Source organism: Dryobates pubescens, chromosome 13, assembly GCF_014839835.1.
Source record: "Dryobates pubescens isolate bDryPub1 chromosome 13, bDryPub1.pri, whole genome shotgun sequence".
NCBI lineage: Eukaryota > Metazoa > Chordata > Aves > Piciformes > Picidae > Dryobates > Dryobates pubescens.
In genome coordinates, this window is record NC_071624.1 from 19491533 (window position 1) to 19516274 (window position 24742).

General features: G+C 52.6%; 1 protein-coding gene across 1 annotated transcript in view; it reads left to right on the forward strand.

Moving 5' to 3' along the window:
• Positions 1–23541, forward strand: part of MME (membrane metalloendopeptidase) — a 48520-nt gene extending 24979 nt beyond the window's left edge. Inside the window, exons 12-23 of the mRNA XM_054166930.1 lie at positions 392–485; positions 2248–2376; positions 3650–3748; positions 5331–5411; positions 6275–6378; positions 7599–7657; positions 13002–13121; positions 14270–14403; positions 15871–15936; positions 20266–20361; positions 21415–21491; positions 23353–23541. Coding sequence (XP_054022905.1) covers positions 392–485; positions 2248–2376; positions 3650–3748; positions 5331–5411; positions 6275–6378; positions 7599–7657; positions 13002–13121; positions 14270–14403; positions 15871–15936; positions 20266–20361; positions 21415–21491; positions 23353–23452 — 1159 coding nt within the window. The 3' untranslated portion in view covers positions 23453–23541. The remainder of the gene's footprint in view (positions 1–391; positions 486–2247; positions 2377–3649; positions 3749–5330; positions 5412–6274; positions 6379–7598; positions 7658–13001; positions 13122–14269; positions 14404–15870; positions 15937–20265; positions 20362–21414; positions 21492–23352) is intronic.
• Positions 23542–24742: the final 1201 nt, after the last annotated feature.

Below are 24742 nucleotides of genomic sequence, written 5' to 3' on the forward strand. Positions count from 1 at the left end.
CAATGTCTATAAATATCTGAGGGCTGGGGGTCAGGAAGGAAGGGACAGGGACAGCCTCTGCTCACTTGTGCCCTGGCATAGGACAAGGAGTAATGGATGTAAACTCCAGCACAGGAGGTTCCACCTCAGCATGAGGAGGAACTTCTACACTGTGAGTGTCACAGAGCCCTGGAGCAGGCTGCCCAGAGAGGTTGTGCAGTCTCCTTCTCTGGAGCCTTTCCAGCCCTGTCTGGATGTGTTCCTGTGTGACCTGTGCTGGATTCCACAGTCCTGCTCTGGCAGGAGGTCAGACTCAACCAGTGGACCCTTCCAACCCCTGACATCCTGTGCTCTCCAATAAACTCCAGAAGCCTAAAGACCAGCTTACTGTGGTGGTTGTCTTGTTAAACAGGGACCTTCAAAACTACATGGTCTGGCGCTTCGTCATGGACCTGGTCAACAGCCTGAGCCGCTCCTACAAGGACACCAGGAACGCCTTCCGCAAGGTGCAGGAACTGACCTCCCTCTCCAGCTGCAAAGAGGACTTCTGGGAACCACAAAAGATCACTCTAAATTTTTTTCAGTGCTCTTGTAGCATGGAACAATGCCATGTGCTGTGAGCAGGCTGCCCAGAGAGGCTGTGGAGTCTCCTTCTCTGGAGACTTCCCAGCCCTGTCTGGATGTGTTCCTGTGTGACCTGTGCTGGATTCTCTGCTCCTGCTCTGGCAGGGGGGTTGGACTGGATGGTCTCCAGAGGTCTTTTCCAACCCCTGACATTCTGTTCACTGAAGTTTCTGCTGGAGTGTTCACATAATTTCTATGATGTGTGCTTGATGGCTGGAGAGGCTTTGCAAAGCTCTGCTCTGGTGCTTGGCCTCTGTGCTCTTCTGAATCTAAACCAGTCCCTGCTTTGGTAACAGCACAGTCCTCAGCTTGCAAGTGGGTACTCAACTGTTCTGGCTCAACTGTGGCATTTAAACTAGAGCAGGGGAGATTTAGGTTGGGTATCAGGAGGAAGTACTTCACAATGAGGGTAGTGAAATACTGGAACAGGTTGTCCACTGTTGGGGTTGGAGGCCCCATCCCTGGAGACATTCAAAGTTATACTTGATGGGGCCCTGAGCAACCTGATCTAGTTGGAGGTGTCTCTGCTCACTGCAGGGGGTTGGACAAGATGACCTTTGAGGGTCCCTTCTGACCCCATGCACTCTGTGATTCTATGATTTGGTACGGACTCTTCAGCACCCAAAGCAAAACATTGCCAGTCAAACACTGTGAGCCCAGTCCTGGCTTTCAGGCAGTTGGTCCTGCAGGTATTTTAGGCTCTTAAGGAAATGCAGAGAAATTTCACAGACAGGCTGGAGATGAAAGTCCTTTTGCATTGCCACAGCAGAATCTCCTACAGCAAGCTAGCTCAGCTCCATTAAAAAAGGTTAAAGCCACTTGGTGATACCTGTCAGTGACAGAAGAAATGCTTCTAACACACACATGCAGCTCTTTAAGGAGAGTACCCTGCTGCATGATCACAGTGGCCCTGTCAGAGCTGGGACTGCAACAGAGATCCCTGGACCAGTGAGAGCCTTGTGTCAGGGTGTTCCTCTTCAACCTCCCCTGCTCTTAGCTTGCAGAGTGGTTTTCTTCTCTCTACCTTTTATCTTTATAAGGATAAAGAATCTTGCTAATGATTCCCAGGTTTCCTCAGCCTGTGGCAGATGCTCTCACTACAGAGCCTTTGGAACTGCCATACCCTCAAATGTGAATCACATCCAGCAGTTCAAGGTGGATTAGGGTCCTGTGAAGCACGCCCCCGCCAGTCACCCACCGCCCCTAGAGGAGCAGAGAATCATTTGGGTTGGTAAAGCCCTCTAAGATCAATGAGTCCAACCTTCAGTGAGTCCAACCTTCAACCTCACAGATGGCCATGGCCCCAAGTGCCATGGCCACAGGTTTCTTGAACACCTCCAGGGATTGGTACTCCACCACCTCCCTGGGCAGCCTGTGCCAACCCCTGACCACCTCCAGGCTTGGGGACTCCACCACCTCCCTGGGCAGCCTGTGCCAACCCCTGACCACCTCCAGGCTTGGGGACTCCACCACCTCCCTGGGCAGCCTGTGCCAATCTCTGACCACCCTTCCTGGGAAGAAATTGTTCCTAATCTCCAACCTAACCCTCCCCTGGCACAATTCCTCTTGTTCTATCACCTGATACTAGGCAAGCCCTCAGTGGGCCCAGATGTCACTCTGTGCCCTCCTGCTTGTGCTTCACAGGCACTTTATGGCACGACCTCAGAAACCGCTGTCTGGCGGCGCTGCGCCAACTACGTCAACGGCAACATGGAGAACGCGGTGGGAAGGCTGTACGTGGAGGAGGCCTTTGCTGGAGACAGCAAACACGTGGTAAGGCCTTCAGCAAACTTGGCCTTGTGCCTCCTAGGCATCACTCCCTTGCCACAGCTTTCACACAGCTTTGGTGACACTTTTTATTCAACCCTTTCGGCATAGTTGGTGACTTCTGCCTTCGCAGCCTGCCACCACAGGCAGGGGGACAGTGAGTTACTGCTGGTGGCCTTCAGCCACACTGAAGCTAGTCACAGAGCCATAGAATTGTGTGGAAAATACCTCCAAGATCATAGAGTCCAACCTTCAACCCAACACCACCATGGCCATTAAACCATATCCCAAAGTGCCACATCCACAGGTTTCTTGATCCCCTCCCAGGATGGGGACTCCGTCACCTCCCTGGGCAGCCTGTGCCAGTCCCTGACCACTCCTTCAAGGCAGAAGTTTTCCCTGATATCCAACCTAGACCTCCCCTGGCACAACTTCAGGCCTTTTCTTCTCCTTCTATCACCTGAGACTAGAGAGAAAAGACCAACCCCCACCTGGCTCCAGCCTCCTCTCAGGGAGCTGCAGAGAGCAAGGAGGTCTCCCTCAGCCTCCTCTTCTTCAGGCTCAACACCCCCAGCTCCCTCAGCTGCTCCTCCCCAGCTCTGTTCTCCAGACCCTTCCACAGCTTTGTTCTCTGGACCTGCTCCAGCCCCTCAATGTCCTTGTTGGAGTGAGTGCCCCAAAACTGAACCCACTATTCAAGGTGTGCCCTCAGCAGTGCCCTGTCCAGGGGTGTGATCACTTCCTTCCTCCTGCTGGCCACACCATTGCTGATCCAGCCCAGGATGCTGGTGGCCTTCTTGGCCACCTGGGCACACACTGGTGCATGTTCAGGCAGCTATTGACCAGCACCTCCAGGTCCTTTTCTGCCAGGCAGCTTTCCAGCCACTCTGCCCCAAGCCTGGAGCACTCCTGGAGCTGTTAACCCTTAGCTGACTCCTTATCACTCCCGCTGTCTGCAGGCACCTTTGGACATATGCAAGGTGATTTGATCAGATGAACAACATCAATGGAGGGTCTCTATCAGATGGGGGTTTCTACCTGAATAATTAAAGTTCATGGCCTTGTGAGCTCATGCCCATACCCTCTCCTCCCACAGGACAGGTTAAATGCCCAACTCAAGCTGAGCTCCAGGTGCTGAGTGTGGCCCATACAGAGCACACACTCCAGCAGCCACTGCAGGGAAAAAAAACCCCAAGTCTGTAACAAAGATAACTGTGGGTGTGGGAACAGAACTGGCTGATTTGCTGTGGCTCTGTGACATTCTGCTGCTTTGCCCCAGGTGGAGGAAATGATTGCAGACATTCGAGATGTCTTTATCAAAACCTTGGATGAACTCTCCTGGATGGATGCAGAAACCAAAAAGAAAGCAGAACAAAAGGTAAGTTACAGCTGAAAGGTAGTGAGGTCCAGAACCCCTTAACTTGAAAGATTCTACAACAAGTCCCTGCTTCAGCTCTCTCCTAAATACAGAGCACTACTTGGAGCATCAGAAGAAACTGAGTGAGGTTTGGGTTTAAAACCCCTTTGTTCAGGACTTCCAATTGTCAAAGTTTGGGAACATTCAAATGGCTTCTGGCACTGCAGTACAGGTGCAGGAGGAGCTGGTTAAGTAAGTCTGCAGATGACACCAAGCTGGGGGCAGGAGTTGATCTGGAGGGTAGGAGAGCTCTGCAGAGGGACCTGAACAGGCTGGACAGAAGGGCAGAGGCCAACAGGATGGCATTCAACAAGTCCAAGTGCCAGGGGCTGCACTTTGGCCACAGCAACCCCAGGCAGTGCTACAGCCTGGGGACAGAGTGGCTGAGAGCAGCCAGGCAGAGAGGGACCTGGGGGTACTGGTGGACAGCAGCTGAACATGAGCCAGCAGTGTGCCCAGGGGGCCAAGAAGGCCAAGGGCATCCTGGCCTGCATCAGGAACAGTGTGGCCAGCAGGAGCAGGGAAGTCATTGTGCCCTGTGCTCAGCACTGCTTAGGCCACACCTGGAGTCCTGTGTCCAGTTCTGGGCTCCTCAGGCTAGGAAAGATGTTGAGCTGCTGGAAGGTGTCCAGAGAAGGGCAACAAAGCTGGGGAGGGGTCTGGAGCACAGCCCTGGGAGGAGAGGCTGAGGCAGCTGGGGTTGCTTAGCCTGCAGAAGAGGAGGCTCAGGGGAGACCTTCTTGCTCTCTCCAACTCCCTGAAGGGAGGTTGTAGCCAGATGAGGGTTGGTCTCTTCTCCCAGGCACCCAGCACCAGAACAAGAGGACACAGTCTCAAGCTGTGCCAGGGGAGGTTTAGGCTGGAGGTGAGGAGAAAGTTCCTCCCAGACAGAGAGATTGTCCCCTGGGATGTGCTGCCCAGGGAGGTGGTGGAGTCACCACCCCTGGAGGTGTTCAAGAAAGGCTTGGATGTGGCACTTGGTTTGGTTGTCAGGAGGTGTTGGGGATTAGGTGATAGGTTGGACTTGAGGACCTCTGAGGTCTTTCCCAACCTGGCTGATTCTATGATTCTATGAAATGTGGATCCAGCCCCAAACTGAGTGGAAGTGTTCACATTGCTGGAAATTTCTGGCTGTGTTTTCCTACAATGAACTGAAGTAAAACAAAAACCTCAATGAAAATCCAGTTATTCATTTCCTTACTATGAAGCTACTGTAAAATAGGTCAAACACTTCAGGGTTTCTGCTGCTTGTTTACACCAGCCTATCAGCTCCCAAGCACAGTGGAGTGTGTCTGTCTGTCTGTCTGGGGCACTTCACTTGCAAAGGAAGGAAGGGAAGAGAGTTTCCAGGCTTTTCCGTGGTGGTAGTTAACCATCAGAGCTTTGGAGTGCTCCAAATCAACACAAAATGCAAACAAGACCTGCAGATAATTAACATCCTGAGGTCTCTGCAGTCACTTCCACACTGCATTTCTTAGCTAATTAGGAGTGATTGCTAAACCTGGCTGGATTTGCCATGGATGCCAACTGCTGTTGTCCCTAGGCCATGGCCATCAGAGAGAGGATTGGGTACCCAGATGAGATCGTGACTGATGACGACAAGCTGAACAGTGAGTACCAGGAGGTAAGTGTCCCTGGCAGGCAGCATGGGCAGGGAGGGCTCACAGCCACTCCAGGACAGTATTTGATGGGGCTCCAAGGGTATGTATCAGTGCTAGAGGAATTACACTAGGATAACATGTGGAAAAGGGCTGGAGCAGCTCTGCTGTGAGGACAGGCTGAGGGAGCTGGGGGTGTTCAGCCTGGAGAAGATTCCAGGGGGACCTTAGAGCTGCCTTCCAGTACCTGCAGAATCCTACAGGAAGGCTGCAGAAGGATTTTTCATTAGGGTGTCTAGCAACAGGACAAGGGGCAATGGTTTAAAGCTGAGGGAGGGTAGGTTTAGACTGGATCTTAGAAAGGAGTTCTTCAGTATGAGGGTGGTGAGACTCGAATAGGCTGCCCAGAGAGGTTGTGGATGCCTCCTCCCTGGAGGTGTTGAAGGCCAGGTTGGATGAGGCCTTGAGCAGCCAAATCTAGTTGAGAGGAGTCCCTGCCCATGGCAGGGAGGTTGGAGTAGATGAGCTCTGAGGTCCCTTCCAACCTGAGCCATTCTTTAATGCTGTGGTACAGTGTGGAGTCCAGTAGCTACAGGTTCCAAGCAGGCAGCTCCCCAGAGGTGAGGGTCAAACCCAACAAAAGCTGAATGCCACTCAAAAAGATCAATATCAAAAGGCAATAAAGATCTCTGGAGAGAATTACACAGCCACTGAGATCTACCCAGCTGCAGCAGCAACCCTGTGGCACAGCAGAGCACTGCAACCTCAAACCCCACTCCTACAATGCATTGCTTAGCTCATTGTGCTTTGGAGTCGATCCTCCAGAGCCGTATCTTGTGCTGCAAGTCAGTAACACCTCCTCTAAGGACTTTCCCCTCTTTCTCTTTAGCTGAACTACAAAGAAGAAGAATACTTTGAAAACATTATTCAAAATTTGGTGTTTACCCAGAAGAAAAGGTTGAAGAAGCTTAGAGAAAAGGTGGACAAAGAGGAGTAAGTATCCAAAGCCACTGTGTGTGGTCTTTCATCCACTTTCCACAGCAGGAGGTTTCCCTGGGGGGTAGGCAGTGATGATTTAGTGACTTTGCGCTCCATGAAGAGGGCCTTGCTCATGTCTCAAAGGCTGGGCCTGCATTAGAATAGAATAGCATAGACCAGACCAGGTTGGAAGAGACCTTCAAGATCATCGTGTCCAACCCCTCAACCAGTCCAACACCACCTAAACAACTAAGCCAAGGCACCAAGCACCCCATCAAGTCTCCTCCTGAACACCTCCAGGGATGGGGACTCCACCACCTCCCTGGGCAGCCCATTCCAATGGGAAATCACTCTCTCTGTGTAGAACTTCTTCCTAACATCCAACCTAAACCTCCCCTGGCACAGCCTGAGACTGTGTCCTCTTGTTCTGGTACTGCCTGCCTGGGAGAAGAGACCAACCTCTGCCTGTCTACAACCTCCCTTCAGGTAGTTGTAGAGAGCAAGAAGGTCACCCCTGAGTCTCCTCCTCTCCAGGCTAAGCAACCCCAGCTCCCTCAGCCTCTCCTCACAGGGCTGTGTTCCAAGCCCCTCACCAACTTCGTTGCCCTTCTCTGGACTCGTTCCAGCAAGTCAACATCCTTCCTAAACTGAGGGGCCCAGAACTGGACACAGGACTCAAGGTGTGGCCTAAGCAGTGCAGTGTACAGGGGGAGAATGACCTCCCTGCTCCTGCTGGCCACACTGTTCCTGATGCAGGCCAGGATGCCATTGGCCTTCTTGGCTCCCTGGGCACACTGCAGGCTCATGTTCAGCCTACCATCAATCAGCACCCCCAGGTCCCTCTCTGCCTGGCTGCTCTCAGCCACCCTGATCCCAGCCTGTAGCACTGCATGGGGTTGTTGTGGCCAATGTGCAGCACCTGGCACTTGGATGTGTTCAATCTCCTGCCCTTGGCCTCTGCCCATCTGCCCAGCCTGCCCAGGTCCCTCTGCAGAGCCTCTCTACCCTCCAGCAGCTCAACTCCTGTCCCAGCTTGCAAGCTAGCGAGCAGAGCAAAGCAACTGGGAGATGGTGTAGAAGTTTAAGCACTCTGGAGCAGGTCAAGTCTGGTCCTTGAGTTCCCAGTGTGGGTTTAAGTGGACTTCTGGAGAGCAGCTTTATAATTAAGTTCATCTGAAAGATGCCATTAAGAACTGAGAACTGCTTGACATTTCTTCTTCTGTTATTATTATTAGGTGGATAAGTGGAGCTGCTGTGGTCAATGCCTTTTATTCAGCAAGCAGAAATCAGATAGGTAAGGTCTGCCAAGCTCTTATCTGGGCACAGCTTTAACTAAGACAAATGGTTTGCATGTGTGTGTGTGTGTGTGCCTTTGTACAATGAAAAGGTGAAACCACCTGGACATTCTGGGGGCTGCAGAAGGGCCTCAGTGCAGCAAGGTCAGAGGAGTCATTCAGAATGGTTTCATCTCCCTGGGTTTTGAGGTGCCTCTGTGCAGGATGGGAAGAGGGACAGTGTGGGGTGGCCACAGCTTTGTGGCCAAGGCAAATACATCAGGAAATAAAAAGGCCACCAAAGTGAAGGGGATGGAAGGGGTGAGCAGGGAGCACAGCACCCTGCACTTCCACCTGAGGGAAACACTGGCTGAAAAAAAGCCCCAGAGCTTCCTGCCATGGGCTACTTGTGGCTTCCATTCCCTACAGCCCTTTCACAAACCCCAGCTGCTTCTGAGTTTCTGTGTCCTCATCTCCAGTGCTTCCACACACACAGCTGTGAGAGGCAGTGCTCAGAAGAGAGACTCCAGCAACCAGCTTCACATAAGCTGTGCTTAGCAGGCTTGTCCTATGCTGCACAGGACCAGCAGCTCCTGGGCTCACTGCTCCTGCAGCATAGGGTTATGGTTGCAGAGCTGCTTCAGGCCCCAGGCAGACAGAAATCCTGCATGGCTGGGTCAGCACCCTCTCTGTCTGAAAAGAACCATGACAAGTGGAACACAGAGTCACAGAATGGTAGGGGTTGGAAAGGACCTCAGGAGATCATTGAGTCCAAGCCCCCTGCTCAAGTCTTTGGGGCCCATTGAAGCCAGCACTGCCCAAACAACAAAGTTTACTCAGAAAACATCTCCCCAGCTCTTATCTATAGCACTTCAAGATCTAATTATGAACCACAGCTCCATACCAGAAGGACTTTAAAGCAGTCCCACTTCAAAGGCAACTCTTAACTGGTCACTCCCTTGAATAGAGAACCCTGGCATTCATCCTTTTACATGTGGCTTAAGCAAAGAACAAAAGTTGCAGTGCTTTTGAGGCATCCTCAGCTGTGGCTCTGAAGAGATAAGGGCTGCCAGAGGACTTCACTGTCTGCTGCCATTTGATTCTGCTGGGAAATGGAAATGGCCACCTGGTAGCTCAAACCAAGGGGGAAACCAAACCTAAGAAGATCTCTGGAGGTCCCTTCCAACCCCTAACATCCTATGATCCTAAAAAGAGAGATAAGTTCACTACAATCAAATCTTTTTCACAGGGCTTTTGAGTATAAACATTTCTACTCTCAGCCTACCCAAAACCATCCATGGTGAAAAGCAAAAGAGAAGAGGAAGCATTCAAATGCATTTAAAGACAAAGGATTCATTACAGCTACAGGTTAGAACCTTGTGGCAGCACCCAGGTTTCCCATCCTGTGAGCTGCACCAGCTCTGCACAGCTCTGATGCATCACAAAGCATTTCACACAAAGCATTACTTCTGCCTCACACTATGTGCTTTGACATTTAACAATGTGAGATTGAACACATCCAAGTGCCAGGGGCTGCACTTGGGCCACAACAGCCCCATGCAGTGCTGCAGGCTGGGGGCAGAGTGGCTGAGAGCAGCCAGGCAGAGAGGGACCTGGGGGTACTGGTTGATGGTAGGCTGAACAGGAGCCAGCAGTGTGCCCAGGGGGCCAAGAAGGCCAAGGGCATCCTGGCCTGCATCAGGAACAGTGTGGCCAGCAGGAGCAGGGAGGTCATTCTCCCCCTGTACACTGCACTGCTTAGGCCACACCTTGAGTCCTGTGTCCAGTTCTGGGCTCCTCAATTTAAGAAGGACATTGAGAGACTTGAAGGTGTCCAGAGAAGGGCAACAAAGCTGGGGAGGGGTCTGGAGCACAGCCCTGTGAGGAGAGGCTGAGGGAGCTGGGGTTGCTTAGCCTGGAGAAGAGGAGGCTCAGGGGAGACCTTCTTGCTCTCTCCAACTCCCTGAAGGGAGGTTGTAGCCAGGTGGGGGTTGGTCTCTTCTCCCAGGCACCCAGCACCAGAACAAGAGGACACAGTCTCAAGCTGTGCCAGGGGAGGTTTAGGCTGGAGGTGAGGAGAAAGTTCTTCCCAGCAAGAGAGATTGGCCATGGGAATGTGCTGCCCAGGGAGGTGGTGGAGTCCCCATCCCTGGAGGTGTTCACAAAAGGCTTGGATGTGGCACTTGGAGCCATGGTTTAGTTAGTCATCAGGTGTTGGGTGATAGGTTGGACTGGATGACCTGAGGTCTTTTCCAGCCTGGTGAATTCTGTGTTCTCTACACATCTCTCATAAGCCAGGCTTCAGATACTGTTGTTCTCCACACTTCATAACCTGCAGTGTCCTTGCCAAGGTGTTAGTGAGGTTCTGTGATCCACCTCTAGCTCCTGCAAACAAGGCTCTAAAATACAGCAGACCCTTGTCCTGCCTAGAAGTGAGACAATTACTTATGAAGGCTTCCAAGGAGAATGTTTGCTGAAGGCATTATTTGCACTGCTAGGGATGACATTCCCTCTTCTCAGTCTTCTGGAGTGGCTTCTGGGGTAGTCCCTCCTCTCTTATCCAAGGTGCAAGCTGTCAGGTACTCCTTCCTCTGGGCTCTCCTAACACTAGTGTCACAACAGCAGCACAGCTCTGCAGGGCTCCTCCCCCCAGCAGGACTGCAGTAGCCCCAGAGTAGCTTTACTTGGGGACCAAGTGGTTATTGCATGGCCAGAAGCACTCCCTGCTGTCCAGTCTGCTCGGCCAGAGGGATGCAGTTCTCTGCCACTTGTAACAGAGTCAGGTTTGGTGTTTTCTGTGCAAACCCCAGAGCTCATTCAGCTCCTCTGATCACCCAGGCTTTGATTCTGCCAGGGCAGGATTCAAGGGGCAGCAGCAGCAGCTTGGTAAGGGAAGAAATCAAACTGAGCCAAGCACTCCAAAAGGATTTGTTTCCTTTTTCATTCTTTCTGTCCCCACTGAAGAAAATGCAAGCCCTGCAGTCCAAGATGTTCAGCTCTTACTGCAAATGGGATCCTGACTTCTCCTGCCTGTGTCTCTGCAGCAGCTTACACCTTCTGCATCTCTGCTTGGGGCACAGTGGGACTGCAGCACTGCCGGCCTCAACATCATGCAAGCAAGGACTGAGGAGAAAACTGCTTGGGATGGTGCAGTCATGCCCAGGACAAGGGATCAAACACACTAGAAATGCTGCTGCCTGCCAAGGAATTCAGCAGCTGCACCACTCTCCTGGTTTTGAGTGTCATGCCCTAGTCAGAACCTTGGTGATATTTGCCAAGGTTGAAGTTAACCCAAACTGCTCTGGCTGTGCAGTGGGTTCCAGAGGTAAAGAAGATGAAATCAGCATCATGAAACCCAAGATGGGCTCCACAGAGACAAACCCACATCCAGCTGACCAGCACTGCTGGTTGAAGGGTGGCAAGGCAGGGCAGCCAGTGGGGCAGGTGGTAAAGCCAAGGAGCACTTAGCTCATTACTGAACATTTAGCACAAGGATCTGCTCAGGCAGCTTTGTTCAGGGCAGCTTTGTTCACTGAGCTGTGGAAAAGGAATCATGATTTGGAAGACTGAAGCTGGTGACTGGCAGTTTATGTGAGCCATAAATTCTTACCTCATCCTTCAGCTATGGCATGCCACAGGATAATTAAAGCAGCCTGATCTTTAGAGGGATGCCTGAGTTCACTCAGGGTTTTGCTTTTTAAGTAAAAACCCTGTAAAGAGGAGTTCTGTGCATGATGGGCAGGAAATTCAGAGCTCTGCTCTTACAAGATGGCCTGATCTTCACTGTTCCATCAGTGAAGGAAGGAACAAGGTCCTAAGGAAGCCACTCAACCCCAAAAAATGAGCTGAGCTGCCTCTAGTCAGGTCCAGAGCTCCCCAAAGCTCCTGTGACCCAGGCAGCAGTTTGTGCAGCACAGCAGAAGTGGAGGTTTGGTAACCATTTTCCCATGGTGCTTCCTCCTCTGGAAAGAAACTGCTAGAACTGGACTGGATTTGTGCTGCAAGGCAACCGAGGAGGCTCTGCTTGCTTTTGTTGTGTGAAGACTGCCATCCAGCTTCTCTTTTCTGTGCCAGTTGAGCAGTTCCATCTCACTCGCTGCTGCTGCAGCAGGCTGGAGCAGAGGGAAAGCCTCCAGGAAGGAGGAAGGGGAGCTGGGTACCTGGGAGGATGGTTTGTGATTCCTCATTTGTACAAAGAGCAAAACTGCTGAGTGATTGGCTAAGAAAGCCAACCACATCCTGGGCTGCACCAAGAGAAGTGTGGCCAGCAGGGCCAGGGAGGGGATTCTGCCCCTCTGCTCCACTCTGCTGAGACCACAGCTGGAGCTCTGGGGCCAGTTCTGGAGCCTCTGTGCCAGGAAGGATCTGGAGGGGCTGGAAGGTGTCCAGAGAAGGGCCACAAAGATGAGCAGAGGGCTGGAGCCGCTCTGCTGTGAGGACAGACTGAGGGAGTTAGGGTTGTGCAGGCTGGAGAGGAGAAGGCTCCCAGGAGACCTCATTGTGGCCTTCCAGGATCTGATGGGGGCTCCAGGAAAGCTGGGGAGGGACTTTTGAGGGTGTCAGGGAGGGATAGGACTGGGGGGGATGGAGCAAGACTAGGAGTGGGGAGATTCAGATTGGCTGTGAGGAAGAAGTTGTTCCCCATGAGGGTGGTGAGAGCCTGGCACAGGCTGCCCAGGGAGGTGGTGGAAGCCTCATCCCTGGAGGTGTTTGCAGCCAGGCTGGAGGTGGCTGTGAGCAACCTGCTGTGGTGTGAGGTGTCCCTGCCCATGGCAGGGGGTTGGGACTGGCTGAGCCTTGAGGTCCCTTCCAGCCCTGACAGCTCTGTGATTCTCTGATTGTTTAGAAGCAAAGGAGCACCAAGTGGGTGTAAAGAACCAGCCTGCTCCAGCTCTTTGGCCTGTTTTTACTGATTCTAGAGTGGGGGTTCCTGGTGTGTCCAGTGAAAGAATACATTCTTCTCTCTTGAGACAGCTTTGTGGTGGGGGCAATGATCAAACACTGTATTCTCCTAGGGGAACACCTTCCACTTCTCATGATGCCATGAGGTTTGCTTGATAACAATGCAGCCAACTGCTGGGAAGGCTGAAAACTAAACTGCTTGGTTTGCTAAGTAAAATAAGGTTCAATAGTAAGAAAGGCAAAGTAAAAGCTGGTTGTGACTTTGGGAGTGTCTGAGGAGGAAGGAAGTGCTGCTGCTGTGCTGCTCCTGCTGTCCTACAACCATCACCATGTGCCAGCTCCCTTGCTGCTGCTGGTGACTGGGGGAGCAGCACAACTCTGGCTGAAACCTATGGGAAAATGCCTGTTCATGCTGCAGGATAAGGAGGCAGGGCCCTGACTGTGTTGTGGTTGTCTTTGCAGTCTTCCCTGCTGGCATTTTGCAGCCTCCTTTCTTCAGTGCATCCCAGCCCAAGTCTCTGAACTATGGTGGCATAGGCATGGTCATCGGGCACGAAATCACACACGGCTTTGATGACAATGGTAAGGCACCCAGCTCCTGCTTATAAGAGTGCCAGAATGTTCTGCATGCTTTAGTGCCTAATCACTCCAGACAGCAGTTGAAATGAAGTCTCCATGTGTAAGACCACATCTGGATTTCTGAGGCTTTGCAGTGTTGCTCCCCTGATGATTCCCTACAGCAGAATCCGAGGAACCCCTCAGACCCTCCTGTCGCTGGGAGGCTGCAGGAGCAGCCCTGGATGTTGGCCTGTGGCACACAAGGGCTGTTGACAGGGCTGCTGCTCACCTGCTTTTCCCAAGGGCTACAGCAAAACCCATCATAAACCACCCAGAACTGTGCCAGGGTGTGCCACTGGGCTGGCTGTCTCAAGGGTCTGGCTATCAGCCCTGCTGCCCAGCCACATCGCTCACTTCTACCCACACTGTGATCAGTCACAGGTCAGAGCCCCTCCAGGCTTCTCAAGGGAGGCTTCAAAAATGAAAGAGAAAGAACAGAAAAGCTATAAAATCAGTAAGCTTCATCTGTTTGACCACCTCATTACACTGAGGGTTGTTTCTGCAGGACTGCCTACTGCCCTTTCTACTGCATCAAACCCCTCTGCTCCTCTACACAGAATTGTCTTGATGGGATTCTGCCCCTCTGCTCTGCTCTGGTGAGACCTCACCAGGAGCACTGTGTCCAGATCTGGGGCACCCAACACAAGAGGGTCATGGACCTGCTGGAGGGAGTCCAAAGGAGGCCACCAAGAGGGCTGGAGAACCTTGTCTGTGTGGACAGGCTGAAGGAATCGGGTCTGTTGAGCCTGGAGAAGAGAAGGCTCCAGGGACACCTTAGAGCTGCATTTCAATATCTGAAGGGGTCCTTCAGGAAGGCTGGAGAGGGATTGTTCAGAAGGGCCTGTGGGGATGGGATGAGGTGCAGTGGTTTGAAACTGGAACAGGGGAGATTTAGGTTGGACATCAGGAGGAAGTTCTGCACAGTGAGGGTGGGGAGACACTGGCACAGGCTGCCCAGGGAGGTGGCTGAGGCCCCATCCCTGCAGACATTCAGGATCAGACTCCATGTGGCCCTGGGCAGCCTGGAGGTGTCCCTGCTGCCTGCAGGGGGGTTGGAGAAGATGCCCTTTGAGGCTCCCTTCCAAGCCAATGCAATCTGTGAATTATTGCAGGCAGAAATTTCAATGAGAATGGAGACCTTGTAGACTGGTGGACAGAAGAATCAGCACAGAACTTTAAGGAGCTATCCCAGTGCATGGTGTACCAGTATGGAAACTTCTCCTGGGACCTAGCAGGTGGACAGCATGTATGTCATACTCCTTTGTAACTGTCAGTGTTGAGTTTCACCAGGAAGCACAAAACTCTTCTGTTCTAAACATGCAGACCCTCACTTTAGAATCTACACATTGGCCACACCAACCCCAGGCAGTGCTACAGGCTGGGGACAGAGTGGCTGAGAGCAGCCAGGCAGAGAGGGACCTGGGGGTACTGGTTGACAAGAGCTGAACATGAGCCAACAGTGTGCCCAGGTGGCCAAGAAGGCCAAGGGCATCCTGGCCTGCATCAGGAACAGTGTGGCCAGCAGGAGCAGGGAAGTCATTGTGCCCTGTGCTCAGCACTGCTCAGGCCACACCTTGGGTCCTGTGTCCAGTTCTGGGCCCCTCAGGCTAGGAAAGATGTTGAGCTGCTGGAAGGTGTCCAGAGAAGGGCAACAAAGCTGGGGAGGGGTCTGGAGCACAGCCCTGTGAGGAGAGGCTGAGGGAGCTGGGGTTGCTTAGCCTGCAGAAGAGGAAGCTCAGGGGAGACCTTCTTGCTCTCTCCAACTCCCTGAGGGAGATTGTATCCAGGTGAGGGTTGGTCTCTTCTTCCAGGCAGCCAGCACCAGAACAAGAGGACACAGTCTCAAGCTGTGCCAGGGGAAGTTTAGGCTGGAGGCGAGGAAGAAGTTCTTCCCAGCAAGAGAGATTGGCCATTGGGATGTGCTGCCCAGGGAGGTGGTGGAGTCCCCATCCCTGGAGGTGTTTAAGAAGAGCCTGGCTGAGGCCCTTGGTGCCATGGTTGAGTTGATCAGATGGTGCTGGGTGAGAGGTTGGACTGGATGATCTCAAAGGTCTTTTCCAACCTGGTCAATTCTGTGTTCTGTAAAGTGTTGGAGCTGTGAATATCATGGCCCAGTGTCTAGGGCTGAAGGTTGGAAATGTAATGGCATTACCAGAAGTGACAGGGTCCCCATCAGCAAGGCTTCATCATCTCATGTGGTGCTGTCCTGACTTTGGAACAGCAGCCACATGGACACCTCCTGTGCATCTTGCCACCTAACCTGCAGGGAAATCCTTCCTAGCAGGTTTGCTGCTGATAATTTCAGCTGCTGGGAGTTTGGTGTTGAACTTGCTTTGTAGACTGAAGTGGGACAGGTTCTGCCTGCTTCCTCTAACTGGGACTGTAGGAAGAAGCTGAGACATGGTGAAAATAGGAAGTTTGAGCCCTGACAAAGCATCAGAAAATCTGGGTAGAAGAGCTGTGAGAGCCTAGGAAGCTGCCTGTAAGGGAAAGAAGAGGATGAAGGAAGAGAAGAGAAGAGTATCCACAGGGAATTTGAGACAAGGGAGGCAAAGACCTCTCAGAGATGTGAGCACAACAACCCTCTACCAAAACTTCAGATCTGAAGGGAGTGTTTGCCTCTGAAGAGTGGGAACTACCCAGGGTTAGCCATCCCTGGGCCTGGACCAGCTCTGCTTCCCAGGAAACTGTACTCTTCCTTTCTGTTTTCCAGCTGAGTGGCATCAACACCCTGGGAGAAAACATTGCTGATAACGGGGGGGTGAGACAAGCCTACAAGGTAAGAGGGATCCACTTCTCTGCTTTAGCTGAAGCCATCACAGGTCAGGAATGCATTCCAGAGCCCTGGGAGCAGCAGCAGTTTTGTGTCAGGCACAGGACCAGACCTCCTGCCCCCCCCCCAGGCCTGGTTTGAAGCTCCTGCCCAGCTGCTGCCCTTCTTTCATGCTCTGAGCTGTTCCCTGGAGCACACTCCCTGTTCCAGGCCCCTCCTTTTCAGCTGACTTCACTTAGTTATTATTTTTTCATTTCTTCCTATTGTGAATGTGTAGAAGGAGAACAGTTAATGAATCACACTTGGGCCATCAGCTCCAACTGAACTGGTGATGCTGAGCAGCTGTCTGCCTCTGCCTCCACCAGCTTGCTTTCTGCCAGGAAGGAGGGAGAGGAGGATTTTACCTACGAGCAGCCTGTGCCTCCATGGAACACTATTCACTGCTCAAAATCCTTTCCAAGTGTCCCCAGCTGGCACTTGGGTCTCCTGTGCAGGGATCCAAAGATGTGGCAGCTGGATGCCTTGCACTAAGCCTTCCATGGCAGCTTGGCTGCTTTCTGGCTTTCCTCTTCACCTAACTCCTTCAATTGGCCAACTTGGAGAGTGAAAGCAGAAGCAGCAGAGGTCTTGCTTTCCTCAGTGCAGGCTGGGAGATGAGAAGCAAATCAGCTTCTCCAGGAACCTCTCTTGTTATTTGCAAACCTGACAGACCCTGGCCTTAATAACACAATCCTCCCTCTCCTTCCCTGAACACCTTGTCCCAAAGCAGAACATTCAGCTGGAGTGTTCTCACAGGCACCAGGACAGGTTTGGGGCTGCCCTGCTGGAAAGCAGCTCCACGGAGAAAGACCTTGGAGTGCTGGTGGGTAGCAAGTCTGCATGGGACAGCAAAGTGCCCTGGTGGCCAAGAGAGACAATGGGATCCTGGGGTACAGCAAGAGAAGTGTGGCCAGCAGGGCTGGGGAGGTTCTGCTCCCCCTCTACTCTGCCCTGCTGAGACCACAGCTGCAATCCTCTGTCCAGCTCTGGGCCCCCAGTGCAAGAGAGACAGAGACCTGCTGGAGAGAGTCCAAGGGAGAGCCAGGAGGATGCTTAGGGGACTTGAGCATCTCCCCTGGGAAGAGAGACTGAGAGCCCTGGGGCTGTTTAGTCTGGAGAAGAGAAGACTGAGAGGGATCTGATCAATGTCTATCAATAGCTGAGGGGTGGGGGGCAAGCTCTTTTGGGTGGTGCACAGGAATAAGCCAAGGAACAAGATGTTCAAGCTTGAACACAGGTTTCAGCTCAACATGAGGATAAACTTCTTCCCAGTGAGGGTGCCAGAGCCCTGGAGCAGGCTGCCCAGAGAGGTTGTGGAGTCTCCTTCTCAGGACACATTCAAACCCCACCTGGATGCATTCCTGTGCAGACTGCCCTGGGTGATCCTGCTCTGGCAGGGGATTGGACTGGATGTTCTCTGGAGGTCCCTTCCAACCTGTAGTACTGTGATCCCTCACCAGAAGGCCTGCCAGGACTCATGGGCCAGCTCACATTTCTCAGAGCTACCATCAGAGCTGCTGCAGAGAAAGCCATCAGCAACACTTGCCTCACCAGAAATACACAAACAGAGATTGCTGGGAGCTTAAAGGAGGCTTTGGAAACTTAGGAGGCACCACTGTGGTGTATTAGATCAGACGAGCCCAGCCCTCCCTCAATTACTGGAACATTTGTGCCTTTAAAAGCAAACCAGCAAAGGGGAAGCTGTGTCTGAAAGGAAGGAGAGGAGCCAGGGGAAAAGCAGCAGGTCAGAGGCATTACCAAAGAAGAATTAGGTATTTACAGTCTTGACATCATGTGAAGAGTGAAAAAAGGTCCAAAGGGAATCTTGAGAGGCCACCTAGTCTACCCCCTGTCTGCTGGCAGGTAGAAGCAACCATGGTGTAAGAGGAGCTCCACTGCCTGCTGGCCACCAGGCCTTTACTCACAGCAGTGGAAGCAGAGAGCGAGCTGCTCCCTTCTCCTGCAGCCCTTCACGTGTTTGAAGGCTGCTACATACTTGAAGGCCCAGACTTCTCTTGCTTAGACTAAACAAACCCAGTTCTTCCAATCTTTCCTCATAGGTCATGTTTGCTAGACCTCTGCTCATTCTTGCAGCTTTCTCCTGGACTCTCTCCAGTCGGTCCACATCCTCCCTGACGCGCGGTGCCCAAAGCCGCACAGAGCGCTCCGGCTGAGACCCGGCCAGTGCCAAGGGGAGTAGAAGGAATACTTCACGTGTCTTGTGCCAGCCCCTCCTGTCAGTACAGCACAGGAGGACCCCCACCCCTTCTGCAGTGTGTGGCACTGCTGGCTCTTGTTCATCCACTGGGGCCTTGCAGCCTGTCCAGGGGAGCTGCAGCCGCTCCGCTCGCGCTCATGCAGCCTCTTGGCTTTGCTCGGGCAGCAGCCTGGCACTGCCTCCGGTCAGAACATCTCTGCCATTTGCCAGCACCCCTCCATCAGCAAGGACATGCTGCCACCAGAGTGTTTGACACCTGGTCCTCAAAAGCAGCTGCTCTTACTGTGGGAAGGGTTTAAGGCATTTTGTAACTCCCTTTTCCAAACCACAGTGGGAACCTCTGCTTCTCATAATGCCACCCTAGGGAGCTGAGACAGTGCAGTGCCTGCTCCCTGCACAAGCAGCTCTGTGCCTGCAGAGCTGGATGCTAGAACTCTGCACTCTGTCCAGGCAAGCCTGCATCAGGAACAGTGTGGCCAGCAGGAGCAGGGAAGTCATTCTGCCCTGTGCTCAGCACTGCTCAGGCCACACCTTGAGTCCTGTGTCCAGTTCTGGGCTCCTCAATGTAAGAAGGACATGGAGAGACTTGAAGGTGTCCAGAGAAGGGCAACAAAGCTGGGGAGGGGTCTGGAGCACAGCCCTGGGAGGAGAGGCTGAGGGAGCTGGGGTTGCTTAGCCTGGAGAAGAGGAGGCTCAGGGGAGACCTTCTTGCTCTCTCCAACTCCCTGAAGGGAGGTTGTAGCCAGGTGGGGGTTGGTCTCTTCTCCCAGGCACCCAGCACCAGAACAAGAGGACACAGCCTCAAGCTGTGCCAGGGGAGGTTTAGGTTGAGTGTTAGGAAGAAATTCTTCCCAGAAAGAGAGATTGGCCATTGGGATGTGCTGCCCAGGGGGGTGGTGGAGTCACCATCCCTGGAGGTGTTCACAAAAGGCTTGGATGTGGCACTTGAAGCCATGGTTTAGTCGCCATCAGGTGTTAGGGATTAGATAATAGGTTGGCCTGGATGATGCCTGAGGTCTTTTCCAGCCTGATTCTAGCACCAAATGTGGTATATTAAAGTCCAAGCCTAAGCGTTGGCAAAAAAACACCCAAGAAACCCCCAGGAGTTTGATGTGATAAAGATCAGAGAAGCAGCTGGAAAGAGGAGAGCAGAGATGTGTGTTCTGGAGGATCAGAGAGGAGAAAGGCTTTTTGCCCCATGTCTCTCAAGTCTAATGGGGAAGAGAAGAAGATGAAAAGATGAACCAAGGCGGGAGGGAGGATTCCTCAGGTGAGACCCTGACTGACTTGGAGCTGGTTTGTGCCTTTCCCAGCTGGGGCTGGCTGGGTTGCCCAGCCCAGCCACTTAGCCAGGGATTGATTCATGCCCAGGGAACCTCCAGCTCAGGTGAGACACCTCAGGAATGTCTGCTTTAGGACTGTGCCTTAGCAAGCAGCATGCTGTGATCCACAGGGATCCTTCAGTGTGCAAGGCAGAGCCTTGACTTGCTTGTGCTCCGGTAAACTGCCCTCTTTAAGTCTGTTTCTCTTGCTGTTTATTCCAACATAACTCAAGCAGCTTCACCAAACCTGGTGCCAACCATTCTGGAAGGCCAGGTAGTGAGGAAACCCTTGAGCCACTCAGGCCACTGGTGTCAGAGAGTCCTGAGAAAGGGCCCTGCAAGGTGGCCAAGGTATCCACATCCTTCCTCCTCCTCATTTCATTCTGACTGTCTGGGCTGGGAGTTTCACAGACTGCATGAGGTTGGAAGGGACTCTCAAAGTTCAGCTTGCCCAACCCACCCTGCAGCCAGCAGGGACATCTCCAATTAGATCAGGCCACATCAAGCCTGATCTTGAATGTCTCCAGGGACGAGGCCTCCATCACCTCCCTGGGCAGCCTGTTCCAGTGTCTCCCCACCCTCACTCTGAAGAGCTTCCTCCTGATGCCCAACCTATGTCTCCCCTGCTCCAGTTTCAAACCTCTGCCCCTCATCCTATCACTACAAGCCCATGGAAACAGTCCCTCTCCAGCCTCCCCTCAGCTATTGCAGTGCACTATGTGAAGCTGTAACCTTTCTACTCGACTCATTCCACAGGCCTATGAAAACTTTGTGAGCAAGCATGGAAAAGAAAAGCTTCTCCCTGGCCTTGAGATGAACCACCAGCAGCTGTTTTTCCTGAACTTTGCACAGGTATTCTATGCCCCTGGGCTGAAGGCTTTGGAAGTCACTCAAAGGCTGAGTTTAACAGCCAGGCAGGAGGGGCAGGCTGACTGCCACACTGGGGCTGGGCACTAGCAGAGCTGCTGAGCTGAGCACTGGAAACAGCCTGGAAACAGTCCCTAATGTTGACCTTGCCTAAAGCAATGAGTTCAGCCACCAGCAGCTGTTAGAGATAGTGTGCTGTGCCCAAGTGCCTTTGTCTGAGGACTGTACCTCTTTATCATAGAATCAACCAGGTTGGAAAAGAGCTCAGAGATCATCAAGTCCAACCTATCACCTAATCCCTAACACCTCCTGACAACCAAACCATGGCTCCCAGTGCCACATCCAAGCCTTTCTTGAACACCTCCAGGGATGGGGACTCCACCACCTCCCTGGGCAGCACATCCCAATGGCCAATTCCTCCTTCTGGGAAGAACTTTCTCCTCCCCTCCAGCCTAAACCTCCCCTGGCACAGCTTGAGACTGTGTCCTCTTGTTCTGGTGCTGGGTGCCTGGGAGAAGAGACCAATCCCCACCTGGCTCCAGCCTCCCTTCAGGGAGCTGCAGACAGCAATTAGGTCTCCCATTACCATCACTGGAGGTGTCTAGGAGGAGAGTGGATGGGGTGCCTGGTGCCATGGTTGAGTTGATCAGATGGTGTTGGGGGATAGGTTGGACTGGATGATCTCCAAGGTCTCTTCCAACCTGGTTAATTCTATTCTACTCCCCTGAGCCTCCTCTTCTGCAGGCTAAGCAACCCCAGCTCCCTCAGCCTCTCCTCACAGGGCTGTGCTCCAGACCCCTCCCCAGCCTCATTGCCCTTCTCTGGACACCTTCAAGTGTCTCAGTGTCCTCCTTCAACTGAGGGCCCAGAACTGGGCACAGGATTGGTTTATTGGGTTTTTTAAACAAAATCTACCATATTTTCCTCTCTGGCTTCTAATGGATTCTGGCAGCACTCAGTGTTTGACAGTGCAGTGCCAGCAGGTCTCTCCCTGGACAGCCTTAGAGCTCAGAGCTGCTTTTGTTTGTGGCACTGCAGGTCTGGTGTGGAACCTACAGACCAGAGTACGCCGTGAACTCCATCAAAACCGACGTGCACAGCCCAGGCAAATTCAGGTCAGTGCCTGCAGCAACCCTCAGTGCAGCTCCTGAGGACAGCAGCTGGGGCATGTAGGGGACTCAAAGGGTTAGGTTGTGCTTGCAGGGTGGATTTAGACACAGCAACCTGCAGCTGGTGAGGAGAGAGAGAAGGACACTGCCCCTTGACCTCCCAGCCCTACCATGACTCTGTGCCCTTCCCAGGAAGCTTCCCAGGTAGGGCAGGGCTGTGGGGTTTGTCCTCCCCCTTGAGATGGTACAACTCAGGTGAGGAGCTGTGAACAGCCATCACAGGGCACAGCCCTCATCACCTGGCTGTTACCAATGTGCACAATGCTTACAGCAGAGTCCCACTGGCTGTGCCTGCATCCCAGTGCCCCAGTGAAGCCCTTTGGCTCCCACAATAGCTCCTGACAGGGTCTCTCATAAAGACCAAAGGCTGGGGATGGCCTTCAGTTCTCCACTCAAGTCACAGGCAAAATCTCCAGTTCATGCAAGGCCTTCACTCTCCAAGCATGGAGAAGAATTCATTTTCTTGTCCTTACTTCTGAGCAGTGATCCTGACACGAGGAAGAAATGACCTCCTGCCAACAGCCTTTGCCATCCAGAGCGACAGATCTGTTCCAGCAGCCTGGCTGCCACAGGGACAGCATCTCTCCTAGTTACACATGGTCACTCCTTGCTCTCTTTTGGAAGGGAGAAGTGAGTTTTGGGTGGGAGATGCCTGCCCCTCAGTCTGTCACACAGCTCTGTGCTGTGGTGCAACAGCACACTGGGTTTTCCTGCCTTGTCTACTCAGCCCTCCCAGGAAGAGGTGGGCTGGAGAGGTGGCTGTCGTGGGTGCAAGTCTTTGGGCCAGGCTAGGATCTTTTCTTTCTCACTTAAGTCAGAGCAACCTATTCACCAGTGGTGTAATGATGGTTTTGCTGCAGTAGATGTGTTTGGTGAGATGCCATGAGAGCAGGTAGTGATCACAGAATGGTAGGAGTTGGAAGGGACCTGTGTAGATCATTAAGTCCAAAGCCCCTGCCAGAGCAGGATCACCTAAAGCAGATCACACAGGAGCAAGTCCATGTGGCCCTTGACAGTCTCCAGAGACAGAGCCTCCACCACCTCTCTGGCAGCCTGCTCCAGTGCTCTGCCAGCCCCAAGGTAAAGAAGTTCCTTCTCCTGTTTAGGTGGAACTTCCTACATTCAAGTTCCTGCCCATCACCGACCCTGTAGTGATGCAGACATCACCACATCCCTGCTAGCTCTCAAGGCTGCATGCAGCCAGGAGCTGATTTCTCTCCTCATAGCATCCAGCACATTGATTCTTTCAGCAGAGAACCTTTTTGTTTATCCCCCACACTCAAATGCTCAGTGAAAGCAGTGACTGTTCCTTCAGCCTCGCTGGCATTCCACCGTGGGTGGTTCCTGCTCTAGCTGCAGATCTCTCCCAGGGGGCTGTGTGTGCACCAGGTCCTGTGAGCAGCTGGATTTGGCCACAGTGCCCAGGAGGCTCTGCAGAGGTTTCAGAGCTCTGCTCCTCTTTGTCTCTCCAATTGGCGTGAATCACAGCCCTCTGAAGTTCACTGCTTCAGCCACTCTCTCCAGCCCTATTTGTGCATATCTTGGCTGTATGACATCAGGGATGGTGCTGGGCTTACATCAGTCTGAAAGGCTGTGAACTTCATGTGGGCTCACACAAGTATGAATGACAAACTCAAGCTGCCCAGAGGGGCTGCAGCCACTACTTGAGATGAAGTGGAAGAGTCAGAGCACAGAATCATGGCTGTTACCCACAGCATTTTGAGGTGCCCCCAGATGTGGGCTGTCTGTGCTTGCTTTGAGCAAAGGCAAGTGTCAATGACAAGAGGATGTTGGTTTTATCTTAAAGGGTCATAGGATCACTGCAGAACTCCCCAGAGTTTTCTGAAGCCTTCTCATGCACCCAGCCAAGCTACATGGATCCTGCTAAGAAGTGCCGAGTGTGGTGATGAGCTGCAGACCTCCCACCTCCAGCAGCTTCCCAGGGAAAGAGAACTTTGGAACTAAATTTGAGCAGAAGAGGGGGGAAGAAAGCTGAGGGCAATAGGGCAGAGCAGTCAGTGTAATTCTCAATAAACAAGAAAACCCAACCCAAAGCAGACATCCAGCCAGGACTAGCACCACTGCAGCAAGGAGCTGCTGCCCAGCTGCTCTCCCTGCCCCTCGACCCTGCAGCATCCAAACCACTCCGTGGTGTACTGCAACACTGCACTGGTAGTTAATCCTCTTCCCCACCAGCCAGTGGCACCTGGGGCTGTTTTACATCTCAAGCACAGCACATGAGCCCTCCCTGGGCAGTGAATGCTCACTGCTGATGGGGCAGAGGAAGGGAATGGTCATTATACCCAGTGGGAGCCCACACAACCTGATCCCCAGTGCCACACTTTGCACCCTCTGCTGCTCTGATCAATCTGTTCTGCCAAACCTTGCCACTTTTACTTGAAACCCTTCCTACAAAGAGGAGCCCAAAGGCCTGCTGTATGCTTCAGTAACTCCTCACTAACATTCTGGCCTGCAGCATCTGGAGTCACTAACCCCAAACAGCTCATCTACAGCTTTCTGGCCAGGCTGAAGCTGTAGGTAATGCATTCATTTAGAACATGTAACCTGTCAGGTGGTGATCAAAGAGCCTCTCACAGTTTTTAAGCTCCCCCTGCCCTTGCTTTCTCTAAAGTTGATCTTTTTTAATGTTTCTAGTAATGTATAAATCCTAGTTTTTATATTTCAAACCTGAGCTACCCTTTTGACTTGAAGCACTGTAATGTATTTTCTCAGTGGCTGCATGGAGCCTGGGAGGTTGGAGTCAAGCAGGGTGTGGGGAGTAAGACAAAGCCTGCAGACCGAGCTCTCCCAGGCAGGACACCAAGGGGCAGGTTTCAGGCTGGCTCTGTCTGTGGCTAGGGTCTAACCCTGCCCAGAGCTATGTACCTGCTTTGGTTGATGCCAGTCAAGCTGCACAGCTGATGGCAAGAACCAGGAGGAGCTTTAAGTGAGAAGGTAGAAGGCTTTAAATCTGCAGTGACAGATATGAAACATCCTCCTGCAGATTGCAAAGGAACTTCCTGCTTTGGGTATCAAAGCAAACAGATTTCCAAACCAAGCACCAGATACCTCAGATGACTGCTGCAATAGGTCTGTTTAAGCACCTATGTCCTTTCTGCTTCCTGAGTTTGTCATCTGATTGAAAGACAAAACCCAAACCCTTTTGATAATAAACTGAACTGATGAGCCAACAGCAG